Source organism: Anolis carolinensis, chromosome 6, assembly GCF_035594765.1.
Source record: "Anolis carolinensis isolate JA03-04 chromosome 6, rAnoCar3.1.pri, whole genome shotgun sequence".
Lineage (NCBI taxonomy): Eukaryota > Metazoa > Chordata > Lepidosauria > Squamata > Dactyloidae > Anolis > Anolis carolinensis.
Window position 1 is genome coordinate 10,198,847 of NC_085846.1, and position 24,133 is coordinate 10,222,979.

Genomic DNA, 24,133 nt, shown 5'->3' on the forward strand with positions numbered 1-24,133 from the left:
TTTATTTTCGATTTTGGTTGCAACTTGCAATGACTTTTACAGAAAGGAAAGCTTCAGGAGAAATTCAATAGAAATTCAATAAAGCACAATCTTAAACCTAAAAGAAATTAGCATGATATATTTCGAATAGTGGAATATACTATACATTAGCATAATTCTAAACCTAATATTGGTCTTACATATCCTGATTCTTCAATACAAACTAAGACTGGGACCCATCCTTCTCATGGAATTATGAGGATTAAATATAGATCATTCTTTTGTACCAGAATATCATCTATCATCAGGACATTTTATTAACCTTAGGAACCAAATTCTAAATAAAAGACAATGGATGAAAAATGAATAAACAGAAACTTTCTTTAATGCTTTCTTTTCATTACTTGCTCCTTTGTATTCATATCAGGCCTCAGAATAATGATATAGCATTTGGGGAAAAATATAAAACCAAGTAATCCAGCACTGGAAGCTAAGATTGAGAAGATCTCCACGGCCACCATGTATTTCCCCTTGGAGCTCAAGTATGTTGGCACAAAGGAAATCCACACACTGCAGAAGACCAACATGCTGAAGGTGATGAACTTGGCTTCATTGAAACTGTCAGGCAACTTCCTGGCAAAGAAAGCTGACGTGAAACTGCAAATGGACAGGAAACCCATAAAACCCAGGAGGCAATAAAACATGGTGATTGACCCTTCATTACACTTCAGAATGACTTCTTCAGCCATTGAGTTCACATCAAGATCAGGAAATGGTGGAAAGGTAGACAGCCACACTGTACAAATGGTGGCTTGAATGAGCAAGCTGGAAAGAACAATGGACGTGGCCATTCTTTTCCCCAACCATTTCCTCCACATGCATTCAGGCTTGGTGGCTTGGAAAGCAAGAATCACAGTGATAGTTTTTGCCAAGACTGAAGAAATGGCCACCAAGAAGATGATGCCAAAAGCTGTTTGACGAAGGAGACAGGTCATCTTCTGTGGCTTTCCAATGAACAGCAGAGCACAAAGGAAGGAGAGCAGGAGGGAGAGGAGGAGGGTGTAGGTGAGGGTCCGATTATTGGCCTTGACAATGGGAGTGTCCCGGTGTTTGAGGAAGATCCCAAGCACCACAGAAGTCACACAAAAGAGTAAAAGAGCAGAGCTGGCCAGACTTGTCCCCAGAGCTTCTTCAAAAGTGAGGAAAGTTAGAGATTTGGGGATGCAGAAATCCCTCTTCTTGTTTGGGTAATGATCTTCTGGACACTGAAAGCAGTTATCTACATCTAGGGAAAAGGAAACATTGACATACTCTAAAAGTCAATTGATATAGTCAAAACATCATTTTGAAAGCCTGTAGTAAAGCCTATGGCATCAGCATTTCCACATCCCATGTCCTGGATATGTTAAATTATTAAATATTTAAAATGCATGCTTTGATAGATAATTGCATCAAACTATACCATTGAAGAAGATAAAAATGAACTCATCTAGCTAATTGACTATAGGAATATTCCAAAAAAAATTACTGAAATAAACTTTCAGTAACGTTGGAAGGAATATTGACTAGAAATAGACTAAGAGAAATAATAATAATAATAATAATAATAATAATAATAATAATAATAATAATAATAATAATAGTGCGGTTTTCCGGCATTGTGCATTTGTATTTTGATTCTGTAGCCCACTTGTCGATGGATATCCAGAATCAGAACTGGATATCCAGAACTGGTGGGATCACAAATCTGCAAAGGTAGTGGAAAATGAGCATGCAAAAATACTGTGGGACTTTCGAATCCAGACTGACAAAGTTTTGGAACACAACACACCAGGCCTCACAGTTGTGGACAGTCGGATTGACGAAAAACAACAGGAAAAACTCAGCCATTATCAGGACCTTAAGATCGAACTGCAAAGGCTCTGGCATAAACCAGTGCAGGTGGTCCCTGTAGTGATGGGCACACTGCGTGCCGTGCCAGAAGCTCTCAGCCGGCATTTGGAAACAATAAACATTGACAAAATTATGATCTGTCAACTGCAAAATCACTAAAGTGGGAGGGGTTGGAGGAGGGGAGCAATATATGAATATTGTACAGATATTAGGAAATACTGTAGTGGTCCACGCAGATATACATGTATATAGATTTTTTCACTGTTTTTTATGAATATGTAAATTGAAAATAAAAACATATTCATCTGAAAATCTAAAATTACAAATTTTGTCTTGAAAAAAGGCTTTTTGGTAGAACGTGAAGGAAAGTTATAGAAAACACATTCCATGTGAAATAAGAAGGTGGAAAGTGAGTGAGGGAGGAAGGGAAGAAGGAAAGAAGGAAAGAAGGATGGGCCACTCTTACCCTTCTGGGCAGAAATCTTCCCTTCTGGACATGGAATACAATCATAGCAGCAAAATGGCTTCCCTTCCTTCTTTCTTTTACTATAACCTGGATAACAATGGTCATTACACAAAGAAAGAGGTTGTGCCTATCAACAAATAAAGGGAAATTTTTCATTGTGATGGCCCTCAACTCTCTTTTCCATTCTAATATAATTCAATGGAATCTGTTTGATTTCTAAACCTTTGTCTGGCATCTGTAATAGATTGATGAGGGCAAAGAAACGGAGTGTGAATTCTGACAAGACAAAGGTGCTCACGGTCAGTTGAAATGCAGATAAACCAATCAGGATACATCCTGTTGTAGTTGAGGTTACATTGGAAGTACACAGATACACAACTTGTGTGGCTTCAGCCTTGAATATAGCAGGGCAGGAAAGATGGTCACTAATATCATAATTTCCGAGGGTTCTGCGGTTTCCAGGTATGCTCTGGAACACTGAAAGGCTATTGGGCTACCACCCAATGCTGAAGAAGCCTGATCCATCCACAGTTATACTTGCCTTTATGACATCTGATTTGGATGACTGTATCACACTCCATGAGGGCTAACTTTAAAGAGTGTTCAGAAATTTCAGCTGGGACGAAGAGTCACTCCACAAAGTCTGTGATCTCCTCAATTCAAAGTGTTGGTTGTGAACTAGGAAGGCCTATACAACATACGTAGATCTAGATTATTGGACAAACCAGACTGTCTTGATCTGGATTTTTTTTAAAAAAAAGTCTAGCATTTTTGGTTCCACCATCTGAACTTGATAGAAACAGGAGAGAGGACCTTTTCAGTGGAGGAGAAAGAATGAAGGAAGGATTTCCAGCTTATGAAAAACACTCCCTGGTTTGAATGTTGCCTGACACTTTTCCTATCAAGATGATATCCTTATGATATGGGTATCTGACAGTGAGATACTGTATATAGTTTTTGGGGAGGGTGGAGATCATCACATGATGGAATGTATTCACGTCCTACCTGATTGAACCAGCTGGGCCATACCATGGCATCCTCATGAACAGTGAACTCAACGGTTGGTAGAGACTGTGGATCTATTCTTCCCACTTTCACTCGACTAAAGGTCTCATTGGGGAATGTGACCCAGTTGACGATATCAAGCCCAGATACCAATTCCCCATTTTTATTAAAGGAAATCTGTTCACCAACAGTGTTGTTAAATATAACACATTTTAGGAAGTGATGAAGCTAAATTGAGAGGAGAAAATGCAGTTACAAAAGATGCTCACTATCCAAATAAATAAGATATGGTAGTAATTGCGTGCATTTGACATGTGCCTTTAACAGAAACTATGTGTTCTTATAGAAGGTATATGGTTCTCGGTGATACTAATGAGCTAGTTTATATAAAGCTAGGAAATGTCTAGCACACTGAGCAGTGCGTGCACATCTTCCAGTATAGACTGCATTAACCTGGAAAGACAATTCCACCTGATCTTGAATGCTCAACAGGGTCAGCCCTGGATAGTGCTTGGATAGTGCATCTGCACATGGTTTGGTAACTGCACAGTGGCTGATAGGACGGTGCTCCAAAGGGTCACCACTACTGCACAGAGAATCATTGGTTGCCCTCTCCCCTCTTTGGAAGAACTTTATAGGTCCCATAGCCTTAAGAAAGCTTAGAACATTTTTGGGAATCCATCTCACCCACCCAGCATATTCCTTTTTTGAATTGTTGCTATCTGGCAGATGCAAATGGTACAGGGTGACAAGACAAGTACAAGCAGACTGAGAGAAAGCTTCTATCTTAAGAGCTGTGGCTATGTTGAACTCCATGGTTTCGCACTAATGTGAAATATATACAGAAATACAAATACAGACAGATGCATTATCCACTTGCATAGAAAATTGATAAAAATAAATAAAATGAAATAAAAATGAAACAGGTGATCATATCATATCATATCAAATCATATCATATCATAACCTTTTAATGGAGCCTGCGGTGGCGTAGTGGATGAAAGCCTTGTGACTTGAAGGTTGGGTTGGTGACCTTAAAGCTGCCAGGTTCGAATCCCACCTGGGGAGAGTGCGGATGAGCTCCCTCTATCAGCTCCAGCTCCATGCGGGGACATGAGAGAAGCCTCCCTCAAGGATGGTAAAAACATCAAAAACATCCGGACGTCCCCTGGGCAACGTCCTTGCAGACGGCCAATTCTCTCACTCCAGAAGCAACTCAAGTTGCTCCTGACACGAAAAAATAAATCCTTTTAATGGAATTTTTGTGCATGGACTAAATTTACATGAAGTATGACACCAAAGTACAATAATAAGAAGTTACAAAATGAACCTTCACCTGTGTACTGGTGAAGGAATGAGTGCATGCTATGAGATATATTCCAGCTTTAATGAAAACAGAAGCTGCTATAAAGTCACAGTAAAAGGAAGATGACTCATTCCTAGTACCTAGACATCAGAATTCTATCTTTTCCACAAAAATTGGGGGCTAAACATACCAATAGGGTAAATGATTCTGTAACATTGTGCTCCGAACATTACCTGCCATGGCTGCATTTTTTTGAAGGTCTCTGATCCCAGTTGTTCTGTGTTTGAACTTGGATGAATCCATGTCATGCAAAGCATGTGCAACAGCATAGACAGCATTGTAGATGCTGTAGCTGTGGCTGGTCATGCTCATTTCAAAAACAGACATAGGAAGAGTCTCCAGCTTGTTCTCCTCAGTGCAGATATTTTCAGGGGACTCGTCTAAATTGAGCCTGGGAAAAGAACACATGAATGCCTGCTGCCAGAAGTCCCCGATAAAGCCATCCTCTTGATCGGTGTCTGGTTTTCTGTCCTGCAGGAATTCATGGAATCCTGAAACCTTTTTTGGGAGACGTGAAATGGACAAAGCCCCATTGATGAAGCTGAGATCCCAGTCTCTTTGAATTGGGAGCAATGCAAAATCTATTTCTGCTGTCATTATCCAGACTTTATTTATTTTTGGTAAATCAAAGTAAAATGGAATTTCTATCCATATTCTAAAAACTACAATTGACTGAATTTCGCCATGTATGATCACTGCATTGGCAGTACTTGTCCCAACAAGGTATGACGTTTCAATAAGTTCATTTTTCATTGTTTCAATTTCACTAAAAAAGTTTATTAGGACTGCTGCTTTTATGAAGTCAAAGCAGATACCTTTTTGCATGAACATGGGGAGTACTTTATGTGCAAATCTTTCTCCCATTTCAGATTTGAAATACATCACTCCAATCCACTTCCACTGGAAATACAAAATTAAGTCGAGAATCCCAGTGTATTGGTGGGTAGTACTTGGGAACATGTTGTGAAAGAAAACAGCTTCCTTTTTGTTATCCATTAGTGGAGCAGAGCCATATGTGATCTTTGGGGTGAGAGATAAGGAGGTAATCATATTAGCACATTACATCTACAAGTCAATATAATTTTAAATTAGTGAATGAAATGACTTTATCAGGTAGTATATCAATACAGTTAAATCCAAGTAATGGTACTGAAATAATAATATCCCCCGAAAAGGAATCCAAAGCAAGAAAAAATAGGGGACAAATGTATTAGAGTAAGGTAATAATTACAGAAAATATTTTAACATTTATCTAAAAACATTTGTGTTTGCACCTCTGAGGGTTTGAAAGGAATTCTATTGTACTGGTTTGGACTTTGTAAGATCCGGTACCTTAAGTAATGACTGAACAACCCATCAGTTAAAATGCATTCTGCATTAGCTACATCTTCTGGATCATCTTCAAGGGCAGGTCAGTATGAAATCCATAACTGTAAGCTAACTTGGATGCAAATTCTTTGACTAGGCTATGCCTGCCTAAGAGTGGTTATAGCTGGTGAACAAGCCAAAACAGGTTAAAAGAAATGAGGCTAACTTGAATCTCAAATGACATTCAAAAGCTAAGCAACCATCCTTTTAAAAAGAGTAAATAACTTTCGGAAGTGAGGAAATGTTCCTTTTCAGGTTATATCATATACATGTAATTCCTGAACACTGACAGGTTTTCCACCTTGACAGAATTCATCCTGATGTTTGTCATTTTTGGAAATTGATTTGCCTGGTGTATAGTAGAAGAAATAATAGGGTGTTTTTGGGCGGGGGGCCAGCATCTTAATAAAATTCATCAGCCAATGATGTAATCCCAGGGTGGGCTTTTATGGGACTTCACTGCTTAGATCCCATTGGATTCTGTAAAGGCCCATGTATATTATGTCTCATACTGGGAAGGAGTTTGATGCGTTACTTATAAAATCCAGGAGAACTGAACTTTGAGGTCCCATAAATATCCATCTCATTTCATGTATAGTTTTGAATTTTCTTCAGCTCAACATGCAACATATGTTTCTGCAGTTTGCCCATCCCTAATCTACATGGAACAGATCAAAAATGTAATCTAGGATTGAAGTGACAGATAGATAACATTCAACTCTATCTTTGATTTCAACAGGCACAAGAGATTGTAGGCCAGGAAGTTAGAAGGTGATTTGTTGAACAATATGGTGGAACAATGAGGTATTATGAGCTTGTTATTGTTGCCCAATCATATAGGCTACTAGAAGGACACATGAATATCTTTTATGCCTCCCAGCACTATGCTTTTTATATTTCCGGTCTGCAGATGACCAAAGTTTGGAAAAACAATATTAGTGACCAAAATGGAAATATATAATTTTACTTGAAACTTCCTACTGTGAGACAGGTGCCTTCCGTGTCAGTGTACCATTGATTTCAATCTAAATTTTTATATTTTCATATTAAAACTGCATCAGATCATCTGCCTCATTGATATATAATCCAATAGCTAGTACTGCATTTTCCAGAACCAATCCTTTCAGAGTCAAGTTATTTTGTTCACATCAGAAAACCCATCTCTAGCAGTAAAGTTTTCCAAGCATAGAAAGACTGGTAGAATGAAAGACATGTGAATATCTCAAGTCAAAGTGAGGCAATATTTTTCCTAGCTTGCTTAGGGAAAAGTTAACAAAACGAAAATTCAGGCTCTGTAGAGATTGAATTCTCCTAAAAATCCTGTTGTTTTAAACTCTTAATTCTGTGCGTGAGCTTACCTGTGAAAACTTATAGGCACACAGGATATCAGCCATGAAAAGACAGACCTCAGAAGTAGGTCCCCCAATGACGGCTGCTAGGTTGTCTTGGGCATCACATTTGTAGTTAGGGAAAAAATTGTCCCAGGTAGAAAGGAGTTCCATTGAAGCACGATAAGTAAAGTAGGCAAGAAAATGACTGTTGTAAATGAAGAATCCCAATGTGATGTTGGGTAAGATAAGGGAATTTTCATTGATCGCCTTAATGGCAAAAATCAAGGCCAGGATGTGTTGGTAGTTGTGAGAAAACACTCTGAAATAACAGTAACAGCGGATTTATATTTCAGATTAATATACTTTTTCTATCTGCATTGCACTAAAATATAATGAAGAATGTCTGACTACAGTTACAGAAAAACGGGCTTGAGCTTTCTACTAATATACAATCCAACATTGATTTAGGTGTGGATTAGAATTCATGTGTATATAATTTATTGTTATCATCATCATCATCATCATCATCATCATCATTGCTCTGTCATGCTTTATCTCTCTAAAAAGGGACCCTAAAGCACTAAAAACAATGCAATATACCAACATGGGAAGATATTTATTACTATTTTTCTTTTTCAAAGGTAGCAATGGAGTCTTAAATAACTATATGAAAGACTTTCAGAAATCATTAATAAATTTATAAATAGTTCTCACATGGCATTTTTTTGTGCAGAGAACTACATTTTCTGTGCAGGAAGCTACATTTCGTGTTTTGTACATAAAAAGCTGCACATAACTTTTTTTTGTATAAAACAATGACCACATTTGCAAGTGTTACATTGAGTAAGTCCCATATGAAAACCAAGTACTTTTAAAAAACATTTTTGTATATTTTCTAATTTTCTTTCCATTTTTAATTTAAACCAGTTCCAACATATAACAACTGAATTTTTAACAGATCCCAACATCTCTTATGTCTGAATTATTGCATGAAATAATTGGGGGGGGGGGGAGGGGAACCAAATTCATACATCGTATCTCCTTGAGATTTCTCAGCAGGATTTTGTCTAAAGGATATCTCTTCAGAAGACATAAAAATCTGAGACAGAATGGCACCTATGTGCAGGTCTCCCGAGATGTGATACTTGTGATGAATATGAAGAGATTGACCAATGTCACATGAACCAGCTGTGCATGCCACCTGAAACAGACTGAACACCAGCAGAATGAAAATGAGTTGGATGGATAGTTTAATTCTGCATAGAAATATTCTACTTAGACAATTAGCCATTGCTTCCCAAATTGTGATCCAGGTCTCCTGTAGTAGTACAGCCTGTTTGAAGTTCCGTTTGTTTCCTGGTTTGAAATCAGTTCTGTACAGTGTGAAATATACACAGTCAAAGCAATGGAACCGTCTTTTCCTCCATCTACAGCTCCAATGACATTAGCAAGCATATAATTTAGAGCAATGCACTCCGATGCAGGTTCAGTTGTAGATAAATCCCACTGATTGTACAGTGATGTAGTCCTGGGTATAAAAGAGCACAGGCAGAACCTTTTCTTCACTAGTATTCCCTGGAGTTTCCAGGAATGTAAAAGAAATAAGAGCAAATCGGATAAACTAGGTCATTAAATGGGAGTGCCCTGGGACATTGCAAAAATATGTTTATCACAACTCCACAGGTGTCTTCTCAGATCATACCAAATTTAACAGTAGTCATATGGGTCCTAATTATGTCTATAAAAAACATGTCCAGGAAGCAAAAAAAAAAAAAAAAAAACTTCCAAGGAAAGAACTAGTCTTCTGGGCATTAACTGGTTGCCCAGTATTTTATACAAGTTTGAGACTATGGGGTTGATGTTTCCAAAAGTAAGATCAGCATTGCTGGATTTGATTACAGGACTAGATAGTCCACTTATTCATGCTGTGTTTAATCCTGGGGGGGCATTTACACTGTGAAAATAGTATAGTTTTAACTGTGATAGCTCATTTGTACCCGGTGGTTCTGTTGGGTGGGATGTGTTCCAGTTTGGCTAGTTGGTGGAGGAAATGGGCTAAGTTGACACATGTCCCTCTCTATGTCAGAAATCCATGAAAAGAAATGGGGATTTATTGATGTGGAGCATGTCAGAGCATTGAATGGGCCAAGGGAACATGTTTGAATTTCATCGTTATGCTCATGAGATGAAGGAATTGGAATGGAAGTTAAACTTGGAATTGGAGTGGGTCCATCCCCTCTTTTATGTTTTGGAACACACAATGTTCTAGCTTGCACTTAAAGGTTGGCTGGGTTCAAAACAATCAGGCATAGCGAGTCTCTAAGCACCAGGCTGGGTGGTGTCAAGGGAGGAGCATCAGATAGATCTCATTTTCTTCAAGCATCACAGTCAAAAACCGTGATAGATGAAGGTTATAGACATTGTTGGCACAAACCCATGAAAATTCCTGGGGATGGGGCTGCTGAGGATTTGGGTTATTCTCATAACCCCCTTTTGAGCAATTTACGTACTCCGAACTCCACTGTACAATCAGCATAACCCGGTGCCTTAAACTAGAGCACTGACACCTTGTCCCAAATGGACTGTGGCTCCAACCCTTTCCTTTTAAGAAAAAGGCAGAACTGTAATATATGTTCAACCAGCACTGGCAAAAGATCACTTAGCCTCTATTTTTTTCCTGAAGTCTGTGAACCCCAGTTCATCCCTTGTGTAAGAGCTGGTGCCAACGCCAGTCCGATTCCCCTGACTACCTCCTCACTCCAAATTCCCATCATCAGCATCTACACCATCCGAATGACGGTGCTGCATACTCCACAGAGCTTCCACACGAAAAGCCTTGAACCAAATGTTATGTTGGAGGCAGTGTAACGTAAAACAATCGATTGCTTCCATGACACAATTAGACTTGAATGTTAGGAAACTGAAAACGTTAACCTGTACTGTGGCCTTATTGTCACATCAAAAATGGAATCACTGATCTACAGCATTCTTGAAGAGTGGTAAGATTCAATTATGTGACATAAGGACATATGTGGGTGAGTGATGATAGCACATTTCATTTTTTATCCCCAGGAATAATGAGAATTCCCCCCCCCCCAAATAATCATTCCTTGATCTTATCATTGAATTATACAATAATAAAGTTGGCAGGGACCACATGGGCCACCCAGTCCCCCTACCATGCAGGAAAATCACAATCAAAGTATCTCTCCTAAGACTTTTGGTAATCTGGTCCAGAACCCTATTGGTACCATACAAATTCAGTTGCATTTTTTTCTAGGATTGCAGGGTTGTTGTATGTATTTTGGGCTGTGTGGCCATGTTCCAGAAGTATTCTCTCCTGACGTTTCGCCCACATCTATGGCAGGCATCCTCAGAGGTTGTTGAGGTACAAATTAAGTTGCATTTTTCTAGGATTGCCTAGCAATTGTGTAAAACAGAAGATATGAAATATAGGCTCTGAGCAGCCTATTTTTCTATTGTTCTTGTTTTAATATTCTTGCTCATGTTTATGCTGTTAGTGACTTTCAGTCTTTTCCTGGACTATATTACTTTGGGATTTTCATGAGACATTTGAATTACTGCTGGGTTATCATCTATTGCTAACCATTTTTTGGATTCTACATCCTCTTTCCTTATTCCTCTTTTTTCATATGTTGTATGTGTTTTTACAGAAAAATTGATTGTTTTTCTTTGGATTCATGTGTGGTGCTGTGGTTATAGGAGTTTCCAGGCCTGAGGTGCTGCTGGTGTTATCCCATTGCAAATAGGAAGTTTTCAAGAAGAGTCCACCTCAATGTTTTACTGGGGATGAGGTGGGGTAATCACCATCCTTCTTGCGCACCCTGTGTTTACACTGGCAGAATTGTCTTAGGCCAGGATGAAAGAGGGAAAGTGTCTCTGCCAAAATCGGAATGGGGCACCCAAACAATCAGGTCAAGCCCTAATATGGGGGGGGGGGGGGTGTTACTAGAATTTTGAACAGTCACAAACAATTTTAATGGAGTTTTTCTAAAAACTAAAAGGAGATGGCTACAATTATCAAGTAGATAACAGACTAGCTAATGTGTTCAGTTGAGTGTGTGGGGCAGGCAAAATCATGACAGTATATTTGAAACTGCAATGAAAGCTGTGTGAATATGCATTTCTGTGTCCAACTGATTCATGTCTACTCAAAAATAAGCCTTAGCTCTAATTAGCTCCTATGATGACTTTTATTTTTGACTTTGGTTGCAGTTTGCAAAAAGACATTTACAGAAAGGAAAGCTTCAGGAGAAATTCAATAGAAATTCAATAAATCACAAGCTTAAGCATAAAAGAAATTGGCATGATATATTTCCGATAGAGGAATATACTATACATTAGCATAATACCAAACCTAATATTGGTCTTACATATACTGATTCTTCAATTCAAACTAAGACTGGGACCCATCCTTCTGATGAAATTATGAGGATAAAATATAGATCATTACTTTGTACCAGAATATCATCTCTCATCAGGACATTTTATTAACCTTAGGAACCAAATTCTAAATAAGAGACAACAGATGATAAATGAATAAACAGAAACTTTCTTTAATGCTTTCTTTTCATTACTTGCTCCTTTGTATTCATATCAGGCCTCAGAATAATGATATAGCATTTGGGGAAAAATATAAAACCAAGTAATCCGGCACTGGAAGCTAAGATTGAGAAGATCTCCACGGCCACCATGTATTTCCCCTTGGAGCTCAAGTATGTTGGCACAAAGGAAATCCACACACTGCAGAAGACCAACATACTGAAGGTGATGAACCTGGCAAAGAAAGCTGACGTGAAACTGCAAATGGACAGGAAACCCATAAAACCCAAGAGGCAATAAAACATGGTGATTGACCCTTCATTACACTCCAGAATAATTTCTTCAGCCATTGAGTTCACATCAAGATCAGGAAATGGTGGAAAGGTAGACAGCCACACTGTACAAATGGTGGCTTGAATGAGCAAGCTGGAAAGAACAATGGACGTGGCCATTCTTTTCCCCAACCATTTCCTCCACTTGGATTCAGGCTTGGTGGCTTGGAAAGCAAGAATCACAGTGATAGTTTTTGCCAACACAGAAGAAATGGCCACTGAGAAGATGATGCCAAAAGCTGTCTGACGAAGGAGACAGGTCATCTTCTGTGGCTTTCCAATGAACAGCAGAGCACAAAGGAAGGAGAGCAGGAGGGAGAGGAGGAGGGTGTAGGTGAGGGTCCGATTATTGGCCTTGACAATGGGAGTGTCCCGGTGTTTGAGGAAGATCCCAAGCACCACAACAGTCACACAAAACAGGAAAAGAGCAAAGCTGGCCAAACCTGTTCCAAATGGGTCTTCAAAACCAAGGAAAATTATATATTTGGGGATGCAGAAATCCCTCTTCTTGTTTGGGTAATGATCTTCTGGACACTGAAAGCAGTTATCCACATCTAGGGAAAAGGAAACATTGACATACATGTGGCAACCTTACTTAAAGTCAATTGATATAGTCAAAATATTATTTTGAAAGCCTGTAGTAAAGCTTATGGCATCAACATTTCCACATTCCATGTCCTAGATATGTTAGGTAATTAAATATTTAAAATGCATGCTTTGATAGATAATTGCATCAAACTATACCATTGAAGAAGATAAAAGTGAACTTATCTAGATAATTCACTATAGGAATATTCTAAAATAACTAGAAATAGACTAGGAGAAATAACAACAACAACAACAACAACAACAACAACAACAACAACAACAACATATCGCCCTATCTTCCCAAAGGGACTCAAGTGGTTTCCAACATGTACAGCAAACATTTAATGCTGAAAAGGGAAAACAATTCAGAACATACTACATCAGGCTAAATCATATTGAGACAATATAGAAGGAATCTAAATCTTAACTTAATAACGGACAAAATAACTGACAATAAGAACTTAAATGACCTATAGGAATATGCCAATTAATGTAAATTCGACACTAAATAAAAGCAATTTAGTACAATCACTAAAACAATTATAAAAGATGTCATGCAACAACCAGTGGGCTGAGGTTAGTTTCCATCTCTAGACAAGGTTTAAAATGTCTAGGCGAGAGTAGACATTGGCCATATTAGTCTCCTCCTCTCCATACGCCGCAGTATGTATGTAGGTTTTCAGCAGTTTATTTAAAGCAGGAAGAGAGGGAGCAGTTTTTAATTCTTTTGGGAGGGGGTTCCAGAGGTGGAGAGTGACCACGAAGAAGGCCCTGTCTCTCGTTTCCACCAACTGTGCTTGAGACGGGGGTGGGACTGAGAGCAGGGCCTCCTCTGCAGATTGCAAGACTCAAGCCAGTTTAGCTCCAGTGAATCTAAACCTGACCAGGTAGTGATCGGTCCATGACAAAAGAACTGTGGCCAGCTCCTTTACAATACCATCACCATCATCCCGCCCCGAACAGAAGGAAGAACAGAATTATATATGAATGTCTCCAACCCAAGGAACGGGAAGTCACAAAACTGGCAGGGGTTGGAGGAGGGGAGAGTATAACTAAATATGAATACATATTGTACAGATATAAGGAAATATTGTATTGGTTCATGCAGGCATACATATATACAGATTTATTTCACCGTATTTTTATGAATATGTAAATTGAAAATAAAAAATCATATTAATCCAGAAAAATAAAATAACAACTTTTGTCTTGAAAAAAGGATTTTTGTTATACATGTAGAGTGTGAAGGAAAGTTATAGAAAATACATTCCATGTGACATAAGAAGATTGAGAGTGAGGGAGGGAAGGAGAGAAGAAGGAAAGAAGGATGGGCCACTCTTACCCTTCTGGGCAGAAATCTTCCCTCCTGGACATGGAATACAATCATAGCAGCAAAATGGCTTCCCTTCCTTCTTTCTTTTACTATAACCTGGATAACAATGGTCATTACACAAAGAAAGAGGTTGTGCCTATCAACAAATAAAGGGAAATATTTCATGGTGATGGCCTTCAACTCTCTTTTCCACTCTAATATAATTCAATGGAATCTGTTTGATTTCTAAACCTTTGTCTAGCATCTGTAATGGACTGATGAGGGCAAAGAAACGGAGTGTGAGTTCTGACAAGACAGAGGTGTTCACAGTCAGTTGAAAGGCAGATAAACCAATCAGGATACACCCTGTGGTGGTTGAGGTTACACTGGAAGTACACAGATACACAACCTGTGTGGCCTCAGCCTTAGAATCATAGAATAGTAGAGTTGGAAGAGACCTCATGGGCCATCTAGTCCAACCCCCTGCCAAGAAGCAGGAAATCGCATTCAAAGCACTCCCGGCAGATGGCCATCCCCCGACAGATGGCCTTGAATATAGCAGGGCAGGAAAGATGGTCACTAATATCAAAATTGCCCAGGCTTCTGCGGTTTCCAGGTGTGCTCTGGAACACTGAAAGGCTATGAGCCCAACTCCACCCAATACTGAAGAAGTCTGATCCATTCACAGTTATATATGCCTTGATGAGGGCTAACTTTAAAGAGTGTTCAGAAATTTCAGCTGGGACCAAGAGTAACTCCACAAAGTCTGTGATCTCCTCAATTGAAAGTGTTGCTAGTGACATAGAAAGGCCTACACAACATACGTAGATCTAGGTTGTTGGAAAAACCAACTTCCTCGATCCTGATATTTGCAAAAAGTCTACCACTTTTGGTTCCACCATCTGAACAAATATGCTTGGTAGAAACAAGAGAGAGGACCTTTTCAGTGGAGAAGAAAGAATGAAAGAAGGATTCCCAGCTCATGAAAAACACTCACTGGTTTGAATGTAGAGGGTGGAAATCACCACATGATGGAATGTATTCACATCCTACCTGATTGAACCAGCTGGGCCATACAATGGCATCCTCATGAACAGTGAACTCAACGGTTGGTAGAGACTGTGGATCTATCCTTCCCACTTTCACTCGACTAAAGGTCTCATTGGGGAATGTGACCCAGTTGACGATATCAAACCCAGCTACTAATTCCCCATTTTTATTAAAGGAAATCTGTTCACCAACAGTGTTGTTAAATATAACACATTTTAGGAAGCGGTGAAGCTAAATTGAGAGGAGAAAACGCAGTTACAAATGATGCTCACTATCCAAATAAATAACATGTGATAGTAAAAGGTTGCATTTGACATCTCTGTTTAATGGAACCTATGTGTTGTTATAGAAGGTATATGTTTATTGGTGATACTACTGAACTATTTTATATAAAGCTAGGAAATGTCTAGCACACTGAGCAGTGCATGTACATCTTCCAGTATAGACTGCATTAACCAGGAAAGACATTCCGCCTGATCTTGAATGCTCAACAGGGTCAGCCCTGGATAGTGCTTGGATAGTGCATCTGCGCATGGTTTGGTAACTGCACAGTGGCTGATAGGACGGTGCTCCAAAGGGTCACCACTACTTCAAAGAAAATCATTGGTTGCTCTGCCCTGTTTGGAAGAACTTTATATGTCCCATAGCCATAAGAAAGCTTAGGACATTTTTGGGAATCCATCTCACCCAGCATATTCCTTTTTTGAATTATTTCCATCTGCAGATGCAAATGGTACAGGGTGACTAAGACAAGGAGAAACAGACTGAGAGACACCTTCTTTTGTAGAGTTGTGGCTATGTTGAACTCCATGGTTTTGCATTGATGTGGCATTAGGGGCTATGCAATTATCATGGGGGTGTGTTGTTTTGTGGTGTGTGTTGGGGAAAACATTTAATTTTGTTGTGCAATAGTACAATGTCAATACAGCTATTCTATTCTATTCTATTCTATTCTATTCTATTCTATTCTATTCTATCCTATTCATTCTAGTGATTGGATGGAAAAATGCCAGCGAATGCCTGGCGCTATAGGCTATATTTCATAGGAAGGAAATAATAAAACCACATCAGAGTCTACCTTGCCTAAGAAACTCATGGGTTCTCCATTAGTTAACAGGCAATGTGGCAGGCACATACATTCAAATTGGAAACATGGGTCATATGGAATAAATATGAAACAATATTTGCAGTGTGCAATTCAGTATCCAGAAATCATCTGGATCGCTTTGAATGTTATAACATATAAACTATTGGAAAAGTTTGACAAAAAACAGGGCAAGAAAGATGGCCACTAATATCAAAATTACAATGTAAAACGGATTAGTTGAAGAAAGGTTGTAGGAACTGGCTGTTTTTATCCTGGATAAGAAAAAAACTAATAGAAACACAAGAGCTGGAATAAGACAGAAAAGGTATCTTGTCTTTTTTGCTGTGTGTTGTGTCTACCATCTATGATGAACCTAAAGCAAGTCAGGTTTTCCTGAGAAGGTTTGTTCAGAGGCAGTTTGTTATCAATGTGCACCTATTCTCCACGAAGTAGAAATATATATGGAAATAAAAGACAGACAGATGCATGATCATCTTGCAATAGGAACTTAATAAAAATAAGGGGTGATCATATCATATCATATACCTTTACTTGCATAAACTAAATTTACATGAAGTATGACACCAAAGTACAATAATAAGAAGTTACAAAACGAATCAAGTATATTCCAGCTTTAATGAAAACAGAAGTAGCTATGAAGTCACAGTAAAAGGAAGGTGACTCAGTCCTATTGCCTAGACACCAAAATTCTATCTTTTCCAGAAGATTTGATGGCTAAACATACAAATAAGGTGAATGATTCTGTAACATTGTGCTCCAAACATTACCTGCCATGACTGCATTTTTTGAAGATCTCTGATCTCAGTTCTTCTGTGTTTGAATTTGGATGAATCCATGTCATGCAAAGCATGAGCGGTAGCATAGACAGCGTTGTAGATGTTGTAGCTGTGGCTGGTCATGCTCATTTCAAAAACAGACATAGGAAGAGTCTCCAGCTTCTCCTCCTGAGTGCAGATATGTTCAGGGGACTCGTCTAAATTGAGCTCGGGAAAAGAACACATGAATGCCTGCTGCCAGAAGTCCCCAATAAAGCCATCCTCTTGATCGGTGTCTGGTTTTCTGTCCTGCAGGAATTCATGGAAACCTGAAATTTTTTGGGGGAGAAGTGAAATCGATAAAGCCCCATTGATGAAGCTCAGGTCCCAGTCTCTTTGAATTGGGAGCAATCCAAAATCTATTTCTGCTGTCATTATCCAAACTTTATTTATTTTTGGCCAATCAAGGTAAAATGGAATTTCTATCCATATTCTCAAAGTTAGAATTGACTGAATTTCCCCATGTAGGATCACTGCATTGACAGTGCTTTTTCCGATAAGGTATGATGTTCCAATAAGCTCATTTGACATTGTTTCAAATTCACTGAAAAAATTCATTTGGATTGCTGCTCTTATGAAATCAAAGCAGATACCTTTTTGCATGAACATGGGGAGTACTTTATGTACAAATTGTTGTCCCATTTCAGTATCGAAATACATCACTCCAATCCACTTCCACTGGAAATGCAAAATTAAATTGAGAATCCCAATGTATTGGTGGCTCCCACTTGGGAACATTTGGTGAAAGAAAACAGCTTCCTTTTTGTTATCCATTAGTGGAGCAGAGCCATATGTGATCTTTGGGGTGAGAGATAAGGAGGTAATCATATTAGCACATTACATCTACAAGTTAATATAATTGTAATGAGTGAATGAAATGATTGTATCAAGTGGTGCATCAGTACAGTCAAAACCAAATAATGGTACTGAAATAATAAAATCCCCCCAAAAGAAATCCAAGGTGAGACAAAAACAGAGGAAAAATGCATTAGAGTAAGAAAATAATTACAGAAAATATTTTAACATTTATATAAAAACATTCGTGTTTGCACCTCAAAGGTTTGAAAGGAATCATATATATGGAATTTGCGAACATTGATAGGCTTTCCACCTTGACAGACTTCATCCTGATGTTTGTCGTTTTCGGAAATTTATTTGCCTGATGTATAGTAGAAGAAACGATAGATATTGGGGGAGGGGGAACCAGCATCTTAATAAAACCTATCACCCAATGATATTATTTAAGGGAGGTGGGCCTTTATGGGACTTCACTGCTTAGATCCCACTAGATTCTACAAAGGCCCATGTATATTATGTATCATACTTGGAAGGAGTTCGATGTGTTACTTATAAAATCCACGGGAACTGAGCTGTGAGGTCTCATAAATATCCATCTCATCCCATGTATAGATGTTGCTATAGTTTGCCCATCCCTAATGTACATGGAACAGATCAAAGATGTAATCTAGGATCTAAGTGACAGATAGGTAACATCCAACTCTATCTTTGATTTCAACAGGCTCCCGAGAGTGTAGGCCAGGAAGTTAGAAGGTGATTTGTTGAACAATATGGTGGAACGATGAGGTATTATGAGCTTGTTATTGTTGCCCAATCATATAGGCTACTGGAAGGACACATGAATATCTTTTATGCTTCCCAGCGCTATGCTTTTTGCTTTTCTGGTTGGGATATGAACAAAGTTCAGAAAAACAATATTAGTGACCAAAATGGGGAAAAAAATATAATTTTACTTGAAACTTCCTACTTCCTTCCTAAAAACTTCCTTCCTAAAAACTGCATCAGATCATCTGCCTCATTGATATATAATCCCCTAGCGTTTTCCAGAAAGAATAATTTCAGAGAAAAATTATTTTGTTCACATCAAAAAACCAATCTCTAGCAGTAAAGTTATCCAAGCATAGAAAGAATGGTAGAATGAAAGAAATGGGAATATCTCAACTCACATTCAGGCAATATTTTTTTCCTAGCTTGCTTAGGGAAAGTTAACAAAAAGCAAATTCAGGGTCTGTAGGGATTGAATTCTCCTAGAAATCCTGTTGTTTTAAACTCTTAATTCTGTGGGTGAAAACTTACCTGTGAAAACTTATAGGCGCACAGGATATCAGCCATGAAAAGACAGATCTCAGAACTAGGTCCCCCAATGACGGCTGCTAGGTTGTCTTGGGCGTCACATTTGTAGTTAGGGAAAAAATTGTCCCAGGTAGAAAGGAGTTCCATTGAAGCACGATAGGTAAAGTCAGCAAGGAAATTACTGTTGTAAATGAAGAATCCCAATGTGATGTTGGGTAAGATAAGGGAATTTTCATTGATCTCCTTAATGGCAAAAATCAAGGCCAGGATGTGTTGGTAGTTGTGAGAAAACACTCTGAAATAACAGTAACAGCACATTTCTATTTCAGATTAATACACATTTTCTATTTGCATTGCACTAAAATACATTGAAGAATGTCTGACTATAGATACAGAAAAATGGGCTTGAGCCTTCTACAAATATACAGTCAAACAGTGAGGATCAGAAATAATGTGTATCATCATCATCATCATCATCATCATCATCACCATCATCATCATCACCATCATCATCATCATCATCATCATCACTATGTCGTGCTTTATCTCTCTAAAAAGGGACCCCAAAGCACTAAAAACAATGCAATGTACAAATGTGGGATGATATTTATTTCTAGATTTCTTTTTCAAAGGTAGAAATAAAACCTTGAATAACTCATAAAGACTTTCACAGATCATTACTAAATTTGTAAATAGTTCTCACATGGCATTTTTTGTGCAGACAACTACATTTTTGTGCAGGAACCTACATTTCGAGTTTCTGTACAGAAAATGCTACAACATAATCGTTTTTTGTATAAAGCAATGTCCATATTTGTAAGTCTTACATCAAGTAAGTCCCATATGAAAAACAAGCACTTTTAAAAAACATTTTTCTATATTTTCTAATATTTTTTCCCTTTTTAATTTAAACCAGTTCCAACATATAACAACTGAATTTTTAACAGATCCCAACCTCACTTATGTCTGAAGTATTGCATGAAATAATTTGGGGGGCGGGGGCGGGAGGGGAACCAAATTCATACATCGTATCTCCTTGAGATTTCTCAGCAGGATTTTGTCTAAAGGATATCTCTTCAGAAGACATAAAAATCTGAGACAGAATGGCACCTCTATGCAGGTCTCCCGAGATGTGATACTTGTGATGAATATGAAGAGATCGACCAATGTCACATGAACCAGCTGTGCATGCCACCTGAAACAGACTGAACACCAGCAGAATGAAAATGAGTTGGATGGATAGTTTAATTCTGCATAGAAATATTCCACTTGGACAATTATTCATTGCTTCCCAAATTGTGATCCAGGTCTCCTGTAGTAGTACAGCCTGTTTGAAGTTCCGTTTGTTTCCTGGTTTGAAATCAGTTCTGTACAGTGTGAAATATACACAGTCAAAGCAATGGAACCGTCTTTTCCTCCATCTACAGCTCCAATGACATTAGCAAGCATATAATTTAGAACAATGCACTCCGATGCAGGTTCAGTTGTAGATAAATCCCACTGATTGTACAGTGATGTAGTCCTGTGTATAAAAGAGCACAGACTGAACCTTTTCTTCACTAGTATTCCCTGCAGTTTCCAGGAACGTTAAAGAAGTAAGAGCAAATAGGATAAGAGCAAATAGGATAAACTTGATCATTAAATAGGAGTGCTCTGAGGCATTGCAAAAATATGTTTATCACAACTCAACAGGTGTCTTCTCAGATCATACCACATTTAACAGTAGCCATATGGGTCACAATTGTGCCTATAAAAACATGTCCAGGAAGCAAAAAAGCTACCAAGGAAAGAACTAGTCTTCTGGGTATTAACTGGTTGGCCATTATTTTTCGCAAGTTTGAGACTATGGGGTTGATATTTCCAAAAGTAAAAAGATCAGCTGGGCACAAAGCCATCAGATAGCTAGACCAGGGGTCCCCAAACCAAGGCCCGGGGGCCGGAAGCGGCCCTCCGAGGTCATTTACCTTGCCCACGTCCTCAGTTTTATAATATAATATATTCTATATACATATAATATTGATAATAATATTACAATGTAATACAATATAACACTAATAATAATACCATATAATAATATTAATTATATATTCTATACTAGCTGTGCCCGGCCACGCGTTGCTGTGGCGAAGTATGGTCGTATGGGAAATAAAGTATTGAGAAATTGGTGGTAGTTAAGGTAAAGGGTAAAGGTTTTCTCCTGACATTAAGTCCAGTTGTGTCCAACTGCACATTGAAGTGGATTATATGGCAGTCAAGATAATCCAGTTCAAAGCAGATAATATAAGATTATGAATGGGTTATATAGCTGTGTGGAAGGGCCTTGAGTCTACACTGCCATATAATCCAGTTCAAATCAGATAATCTGTATTTTATAGGCAGTGTGAAAGAGGCCTAAGTGAGGCCTAACTATGCCTGTCCCCTGGGCTGAGTGGGTTGCTAGGAGACTAAATGGGCGGAGCTCAGCCTTTGAACTGGCAGCAATTGGATAAAAACAATTATTCCTCTCCCTCTAATTAGGACTTTATTTTTCTTTTCTTTTTGCTGTATGAACGTAGAGGCATGGATGAGGGGTTGTGCTGCCAGGTTTATTATTTCTGGGATGTGTAGTTTTGTTGTTTTGTCCTAGGCCGAAATTTCATTACCCTTATATATATATAGATTACATATAATATTACTAATAATATTACACTATAGTGGTCTAGTTCAATATAGTAATATATAATGCTAATATTGTGCTATGCTAATAATATAATATATTGTATGTACATATAATTTGTAAGCCACTCTGAGTCCCCTTTGGGGTGAGAAGGGTGTGATACAAATGTAGTAAATAAATGCAGTAAATAATAAATAAATAAATAAATAAATTGGGCTCACCCAAAGTCTGAAATGACTTGAAGGCAAACAACAACAACAACAACAACAACCCTAATTAACTTGACTATCTCATTGACCAGAAGCAGGACCACACTTCCCATTGAAATCCTGATAAATGTATGTTGGTTAAAATTGTTTTTATTTTTAAATATTGTATTGTTCTTTTGTTGTCGTTGTTGTTTTTGCACTACAAATAAGACATATGCAGTGTTTATCGGAATTTGTTTGTATTTTTTTCAAATGATAATCTGGCCCCTCAACAGTCTGAAGGATTGTGGACCGGCCCTCGGCTTAAAAAGTTTGAGGACCTCTGAGCTAGACTCTTAGCACCAGGCTGGGTGGTGTCAAGGGAGGAGCATCAGATAGATCTCATTTTCTTCAAGCATCACAGTCAAAAACTGTGCCAGATGAAGGTTATAGACATTGTTGACACAAAACCATGAAAATTCCTGGGGATAGGGGCTGTTGAGGATTCCAGATCCCACCATATTCTCATAACTTCCTTTTGAGCAATTTACGTACTCAGAACTCCACTGTACAATCAGCATAAACTGGTGTCTTAAACCAGCTGGTGAGCACTGACACCTTGTCCCAAAAGGACTGCAGTCCAATTCCCCTGACTGCCTCCTCACTCCAATTCTCCATCAGCTTCTACTCTATCCAAATGATGGTGCTGCATACTCCACAGAGCTTCAGCTAAGCCATTGTCCCTTCCACATGAAAAGCCTTGAACCAAATGTTATGTTGGAGGCCATGTAATGTAAAACAATGGATTGCTTTCATGACAAAATTAGACTTGGATGTTAGGATGTTAGGAAATGGAAGGTCTTATTGTCACATCAAAAATGGAATCACTAATATACAGCATTCATGAAGAGTGGTAAGATTCAGTTATGTGACGTAAGGACATATGTGGGTGAGTGATGACAGCACATTTCATTTTATTATCCCCAGGAGTAATGAGACCCTCCTAATAATCATTCCTTGATCTTATCATAGAATCATAGGATAATAGAGTTCGAAGGGACCACATGAGCCACCCAGTCCCCTGCCCTGAAGGAAAAGCACAAAGTATCTCTCCTAAGACTTTTGGTAATCTGGTCCAGAACCCTATTGGTTCCATACAAGTTAAGTTGGATTTTTTCTAGGATTGCCTAGCAATGGTTCAAAAAGGAAGATATGAAATATAGGCTCTGAGCAGCCTATTTTTATATAGTTCTTGTTTTTATATTATTGCTGAAGTTTTACTAAGTATACCTTTGGTTGTAGACTTATGCTATGTTTGTGACTTTCTGGCTTTTCCTGGACTATATTATCTTGGAATATTTGTGATGTCTTGGCCTAGCCTTTTCCCTCCTCTGCTTCCTTTCCTAGTTTAGTTCTCCCTTTGGTGTGGACTTTCCCATTTGCACTGAGTTTTTAGGGGTGGAGCGTAACCCCCTCCCCCTCCCCCAGAGGCCTGACTCAGTTGGTTTAGCCTTTTTGCCTCAGAGTTTGCCTGAAAGGCTTTTTGTCAAGCCATTGTCACTCCCTTCCACATGAAAAGCCTTGAACTAAATGTCATGTTGGAGGCAGTGTAATTTAAAACAATGGATTGCTTCCATGACACAGTTAGACTTGGTTGTTAAGAAATTAAAAACTTTAATTGTACTGTGGCCTTATTGTCACATCAAAAATGGATGACAGAGTTAGCGAACTTCACTGCAGTGCGCTCTATGTGGGGCTGTCTTTGAAGATGGCCCAGAAACCCCAATTAGTACAACGGTCTGCAGCCAGGTTATTAACTGGAGCGAATTATAGGGAGTGGACAACCCCCCTATTTAAACAGCTCCACTGGCTACCAGTAAGTGTAATGTATTTTCTCAGATAGCTGGAGATACTTAGATTTTACATTTTGTCAGGGCCTCTATTGTCTCCCTATCCAAACTATTGTTCTGGTCTTAACACATATGCCAGCTGTCACTCATCCTGTAGGAAAATTGTAATTAC

The 24,133-nt window shown here is 38.6% G+C and overlaps 3 protein-coding genes across 3 annotated transcripts; all 3 read right to left on the bottom strand.

Annotated features, from left to right (window-relative positions):
* Nucleotides 1-362: 362 nt before the first annotated feature.
* LOC100559203 (vomeronasal type-2 receptor 26) lies at nt 363-5,306 on the bottom strand. Its single transcript, XM_016995347.2, has 5 exons — nt 4,883-5,306; nt 4,031-4,065; nt 3,344-3,571; nt 2,339-2,465; nt 363-1,264 (listed from the first exon to the last, which is right to left on the bottom strand). Exons 1-5 carry the CDS (start codon nt 5,304-5,306, stop codon nt 363-365), a joined length of 1,716 nt encoding a protein of 571 aa, XP_016850836.2.
* Nucleotides 5,307-11,384: 6,078 nt separating this feature from the next.
* Nucleotides 11,385-14,993, bottom strand: LOC100559404 (vomeronasal type-2 receptor 26). The gene has a single exon (XM_062957086.1). The coding sequence runs from the start codon at nt 12,883-12,885 to the stop codon at nt 11,986-11,988; it is 900 nt and encodes a 299-aa protein (XP_062813156.1). The 5' UTR covers nt 12,886-14,993; the 3' UTR covers nt 11,385-11,985.
* A 128-nt stretch (nt 14,994-15,121) lies between these two features.
* LOC134292379 (vomeronasal type-2 receptor 116-like) lies at nt 15,122-21,067 on the bottom strand. The gene has a single exon (XM_062957085.1). The coding sequence runs from the start codon at nt 18,002-18,004 to the stop codon at nt 17,051-17,053; it is 954 nt and encodes a 317-aa protein (XP_062813155.1). The 5' UTR covers nt 18,005-21,067; the 3' UTR covers nt 15,122-17,050.
* Nucleotides 21,068-24,133: the final 3,066 nt, after the last annotated feature.

Excerpts from the sequence above, each read along its gene's own strand:
- LOC100559203 (XM_016995347.2), bottom strand. The coding sequence starts at position 5,306 with ATGACAGCAGAAATAGATTTTGCATTGCTCCCAATTCAAAGAGACTGG. Across the intron at positions 4,066-4,882 it reads AAAAAATGCAGCCATGGCAG|ATAGCAACAATTCAAAAAAG; the intron begins GTAATGTTCGGA and ends TGCATCTGCCAG. Across the intron at positions 3,572-4,030 it reads AAAAGGAATATGCTGGGTGG|CTTCATCACTTCCTAAAATG; the intron begins GTGAGATGGATT and ends CTCTCAATTTAG.
- LOC100559404 (XM_062957086.1), bottom strand. The coding sequence starts at position 12,885 with ATGTATGTCAATGTTTCCTTTTCCCTAGATGTGGATAACTGCTTTCAG.
- LOC134292379 (XM_062957085.1), bottom strand. The coding sequence starts at position 18,004 with ATGATTACCTCCTTATCTCTCACCCCAAAGATCACATATGGCTCTGCT.